The sequence below is a fragment of the Egretta garzetta genome, unplaced genomic scaffold (assembly GCF_000687185.1).
Source record: "Egretta garzetta isolate BGI_Z169 unplaced genomic scaffold, ASM68718v1 scaffold258, whole genome shotgun sequence".
In the NCBI taxonomy this organism is placed as follows: domain Eukaryota; kingdom Metazoa; phylum Chordata; class Aves; order Pelecaniformes; family Ardeidae; genus Egretta; species Egretta garzetta.
The window spans coordinates 2,793,429-2,799,428 of NW_009260413.1; the positions used below are offsets into that span (position 1 = coordinate 2,793,429).

A 6,000-nucleotide genomic window follows, 5' to 3' on the forward strand; every position below is an offset into this window, starting at 1 on the left:
CAAGCCAGAAAGCTGTGTCAGAGTAAGCTAAAACCGGGAAGTTACTTATTAAAAAAGGAAAGGAAAAAAAGAGGTGATCTTCCGATTTAGCTTACCCTGACTTAACCTCTTGACAGAAATTGTCTTGTTCATCCGTTTCCTTCTCTCTGAAATCCTGTGAATTGCCTCCTATCCCACTGCAATCGCATCATAAGCACTGTAACAACTGCTCAAATGGCTCCAGAGTGGGAGCTTTAAGAAAAAGCACCAGTATCTTCTACCACCAGTATCTACCACAGCAATTTAGCAATGGAAAACAAGTAGGAGCTCTACCACATGCGCAGCAAGGACTTGTGACCATCAGGTGCCAGAAGGGGGCACAAGGAGGAGTCTTTAGCAAAAGCCTAGGAGGTTATGCACCAACCTGCCTACCACTTAGTAAATGTTATATATTTATATTATAGAAACATAATATAATTTTTAAATTCTAGATGCCAAATCTGTCAGTCAGCTGACAGAAGAAACTGTCTGGAACAGATGTATAAATTCAGTTCAAGCTGAATGAATACAGAGACACCAATCAAGATGAGTAAAGCCATCAGAGCATACTGTGGCCCTTGCACAAAATGCACCAGCTTTACAGTTCCTCTAATATTTACAGGCCTGTATTCCTACAGGCTGCTTAAAGCCTGCTAGAGCCACTCTTTGTCTACTACTATGTATTTTACTGTTCTGTCTGAAAATTATTATACCATCACCCCAGCCAGATTATTAAGAAAGAAAGAAAGACCACAAATAAAGAGAACTCAAGCAAAACATGAAATTCTGGAGGTTTGCCCAGTCTTTCTGATTTTACTTATTAAATGCAGCAATGCTTTTGGCAAGCTCCCAAAATCTATGGTCTGTGGAAAGCAAGAAAACAATTGAGTTGTAATGTGTGGTTTCTTCCACATGTAAATGGAATGAAACTTCCTTGATGTGGTCATCATGAAAGTTTCAGAATAACTTGTACTCTGCTCATCACATGATTTAATAAAAAATTTTAAATGAAAACAAACCCGGTGTTTTCTGCCATAAGGTTGTATCAAGGTGCAATCACTCGAAACCAGGTTTGCTGCCCTTCACGTGACACTTTCTGGGTTTTATCCCTGCCTTCATTTCCATTTCACTCTCCTGCCTCTCTCTCTAATGTAAATATCCTGATTCTCCCAAACCAAACCATTTTTAGAAGGTTTTCTAGTGAGCGTGGTGTGTGTTTCAAAGGGACCCAGCTGGCTGAAGTTAATCGGTCAGGCTGATCTCGCCTAACAGAATCCCGCAGTAACTCAAGTCATTAGTTAACGCTCTCATGGGGGTAGGATAATAAATACCTAGCTTAAAGAAATTTTGCTATGTTTTTAGAATGCCTTTAGGCTCTTTTTTTCTAAAGATTCTCCCCCTTCAGGGCTGATTAAAAAGTAGCAGAGCCAAATCTCCAATCTAGGCACTCTCTCAAGAACATTTTGGGAGCTAGATGCCCCCCCAAGCATATCCATGTTAAGCACTGCTAGTTGCTTCTGGAAAGACTGCGAGTGACAACCTTTAAAAAAGCCCATCTACCCCTGGGGCCATCCCAGAGCATATCAGCTCCCCACAGTCCCAGTTTCACCAGCAGACCACCTCCTCAGACCCTCGGTGGAGCAGGACCTGGGGGTCAGACCCCGTGGGCCGGGACACAAAACACTCCCCAACCGGTGGCATCTCTCCCCGCGAGCTGGAATGGCTTCAATGGGAGGGAAGGAGGGAGACAGCTGAGCCCTGAAAACTTACAGCCCCAGCAGGTTTCTGTTAGCAGATCCAAATCCCCTCCAGCTGGGATGGGAACTGCAGCTTCACATCCTCCTTCAAAGGCCAGCACTTTAACCACAAAGCTACTGGCTGGGTGGGACGGGCGAGGTCTGAACCGAAGGCACCACAGACAGGGAGAAAGACAGTGCCCGTCTCACCACCTCCCCTGAAGGGGTTGCCACTCGCTCTGCTGGATGCTGCAAATCCCTTCGTAGGCACCTAACTCTGCCTGCGGCCAACGTGCCCGGGCCGTGGCTGGGGACTTGGGAGGCTCCTGGGTGCCTAAATCTGCTGCTGCTGCATCAGCCCGCTCTGGCCTCCTGCCGTGGTTTCGGCGATGAGCACCTTCCAGCCCTGCAAAACTAACACCTGTCGCTGGCCGCTTGTTTCTTCTCTCAGCTTGCTGGGGCGGGAGATGGCGTGACAGCAGAAGACAGCAAGATCTCAAAGGGCGTGCTGGGCTTCACTCGCCACTGAATGGGGAGAAGCTCTGTGCAGCACCAGCCCGGGCAGCCCCTGGCCCCAGGGAGTGCGTCCTGCTGCCGACAGCTTGCAAGTGAAAGCCAGAATAAGCACAGCATCCCCTTTGATCTCCTGCTCCTCCTCTCCCCATGCAATGCTCCCCCATCCAGCCTCCTCCTTCTGCCAGAGGAATTCTTGCCCAGTGAGTTCACTGAAGTGACATCACGAATGCCCACCAATCAGCTTGATGCATTATCTCATCATGATGTCACTGAGTGGATCCCACAAAAAGGAGCATGATTATACAGAAGAAAGTTTGCTTGCAGGTATTGGCTTTTTCATCAAGACGATGGCAAAGTGATGTACAAACTGGCTGTGTATTTATACAATCGTATTGGGATGGGAGTTTTTCAGTATTTTCAGTAAGATAAGATCAAGAGATCTGCTAATTACTAGACAGTGCTGTAACAAACACCAAGATGTAATTTTGTAACTTAAGAAAACTGAAAGCACGGCACTCGAGAGAACAATTAAGCATGCACTGTCATATATTAAACTGTAAAAGCCCTGTAAAAGGGCTTACCATTTTCAATTCACTTGGCATTGGAAATCTACCCATTTTGCAGTACAGGCAATGTACATCTTTTGATCTTGAAGGTCAAGTTGAGTCACCCCAACCGGTGGCTTTGAGTGTTGAGAGGGGGTTTCTCCCCAATCCCTAAATCTGCTGCACTTTCTTGGCACGCCTGGCCGACTCGAGTGGTTCCCGTAGAGAGAGGGGGGCCAAAGCCCCTTGTCCAGCCACTCCTGTCCTTCCAATGCACATGATACGTTCACACTGCAAAGACACTTCCCGTGCTAATGGAGAGTGAGGTCTGCACATAAACCCTAAGACATAAAGCCAGGCTTATTCCTGTGGCCCTGCTGGACACAGTTTGGCTCTTTTGTCACGTGAGTTAAAAATCACCGCACCTCTTTGTGAACTGGAATATTTTCAAGTATTCCCATGCAACCATGAATCTAACTTACCTGTGCTTAATAGCAGCAACACTTTCATTATAGTGTACTCCTCAAAGCTAAGCTGCAAGCGAACAAACTGCAGACTGATCTGGTGCATCCCCTGGCACAGTTCAAACATAGCAGACTGGCGCATCCGTTCCCTGCAAAGAGAAAGAAACAAAATCCAGAGGATAAATATGGGAGAATGCAACGTGCATGGGGCAGCCCACGCATGAGGAAAGCAAGGTGCAACCTGGGCACCAAGCACTGACCGCACAGAGGTCAATAAGATGCCCTGCAGCTGCGAAGTTTGGGTTAGGTAAGGGAGCTTGGGGATTACAGAGACGAAGCTGGAGCCCTGCCAGCCCCGGAGGGCTGCCTGGTCCCTGTGCTCCCGGGCTGGCAGAAAGACTGTGAGCCACTGCCTGTGAGCTTTGGGGGTCTCAGACATCGCCTTGCTCAACGCCTATGGCCATCCTGGATGGCTGAGTTCACTGTGTTACATGGCAGACCACAGGCAGCATTAACATCCACTCCCCTAAAAGGAAAAGAAACAAATGCAATCCAAATGTAATCCAACCATTTAAAAATCTCTGATTACTACTCTTCCTGAAAATGCAACAGGTTTAGCTCTGAGGATGAAAGTGTATGAACAACAAGGAGAAATGATTTCCCAGCCACTGAAGTTCTTGTTAATGTACTACACTGGACCTCCTACGGGGAATTCTTAGTCAAGTTGTTGCAATGGTCTCTTATTCAAACACTGAAATATTCAAAAATTCTGTATGTGTTTTTCCCAAAATAATAATCTAAAATAGTCTGCAGTAAAGGAGTATACAGTAAGACAATCTCCTTCATTAATATAGATTTTTGCCTGTTACATCATAAAATAATAAGGATACATTACTTGCATCCAGTTTACTCCTTTTTTTTTTCCCCCCTGTAAATATACTTTGATATATTTAGCTTCAGAACCTCTCTCTCGTCTCTGAGGCAACCCCAGGCTAACCTATCCTGCATAAGTTTCAGGCAGAATTAGTTAGGATTTTGCTGTACTTCTAAAGCCACTGTCCCAAACACCACAGCTATAGTAAAAAGTCACTGAGAATTGCCTGTCTCGCTTTGAAACTATGATATATATATGTGGTATTGAGACAAGGTGCTATAATTGCTCAGTGACCACTACTTTTTTTCTTTTTTTTTTTTTTTTTAATTGCTCACCAGCAATTGTCTATATTTCTTCAAACATTTTTTTCACATAATTGGGGAATTGGATGAAGTTCAGCTAATTATTTTAACCAAGCAACCGCCTTTTCAAATATACAAATTGGCTGGTGAAAGAGAAGAATCATACTGTGTGCAAACAAAGACTGACGTAATCTTCCTGGTGTTTTATTTCACTACTGCCAGAGCAGATTTTATTTTCCTCCTCAATACTAATAAAGCAGACTCCCCATTGTTATATGGGCTCTGCACTTTTCCCCTGCTCCACCCTTTTCTTGAGACTAAGAACTCCCAGCTTTTTTTTTTTTTTTTTAGTTTAATAGTAGTAGTAATGCCATGTTTGTTTATTTTTATTATGCATCATGGACTGCAGGGAAGAAAACGAACAGAAGAAAATAATCTTTGAATGCTTTGGACGGTGACTGAAACACCACTTGGCCCTCTGTTTGGGAAGACCAGCCTCCGCCGCGGGACGCACACAGGCACGAGCACACGAGCCCAGCCGTGCGCCGCAGAGGACTTGCAGACGCTGCTTGCACGCTCAACGCCGGTCGCACGCTATGAACGCACACGGGGTGGCCCTGAGTAACTGGGATCAGGTGAAACAGAAAAGGATTTGCAGAATTAGAAGACGCCAGATGCACACAAATGGGCATTTCTGAAGCTGCTGTGCCTAGGGTCCCGCTCCAGCCCCCGGTCTGCTCGAGGCTGGTGGCCATCATCCAAGGCTTGCAGCCAACCTGGCACAGCAGTACCTGGATCTCTCCCGGTGTTTGGATGTGCCCTTAGCATGGATAACCAAGTGTGCCAGTGATGGGGGCTCCTTCATGTTTGGCCACTGCAGGGCTCAGCCTACCCCCCTTCAGGGACATCACCCTAAACCCGCCCAAGGTCCTCCTGCCTGAGGGGTTGTTATTGCCCAGAGACCAAACGGCTGCAGGCACCTGAGCTGACCCAGAGACAGCTGGGGAAAAAGACCCCAAAAGACCCCAGAGAGTGATCTCCCTCCTGCTGCTCCTGCTCCCCTCCCTCTTCCCAAAATTAACAAATCCAGGTCTAGGACACAGGTAACGGTGGCTCCTAATTGACCTCTCCCCAGGAGGCTCAGAGGGATATGTCCTGGAGTTGAAAGGCAAATTATTAATAAGGGGCATTTCTACTTTTAAAAAATGCATCTTATGGTATATCTCAGACTGCTAACGACTAGCAGGAATTCAAAACAAGAACAGTCTATTACATCGATCCATCATTACTTCTGCAGGACACCAAAGTTAAGTTTCCCCATCCTCAGAACACAAAGCAGCTGCCACCATCCCTGCCTGCATTTGACCTCCGCAGACACGAGAAGCACCAGACCTTTCATCCGATACCACAAGCCACACAGCAAGTAAAATGAAACATTTTGAGGTTTTGTCTCGGGTTTCTTATGCTTTCACTGAACAGCGCGGCAGAACACTCTCTGTGGCAGCTAACCTAAAAGCATCCTGACTCAACCCCCCCTTTTTTTTT

At 46.3% G+C, this 6,000-nt stretch overlaps 1 protein-coding gene across 2 annotated transcripts in view; it reads right to left on the reverse strand.

The window, feature by feature from the left end:
- The window catches only part of NR3C2 (nuclear receptor subfamily 3 group C member 2), a 208,062-nt gene that overhangs the window by 11,746 nt on the left and 190,316 nt on the right, over positions 1 to 6,000 (reverse strand). For both annotated transcript variants that reach the window (XM_009643645.2, XM_009643646.2), the window contains one exon: positions 3,298 to 3,428. In XM_009643645.2, the coding sequence (XP_009641940.1) occupies positions 3,298 to 3,428 (131 nt within the window). The remainder of the gene's footprint in view (positions 1 to 3,297; positions 3,429 to 6,000) is intronic.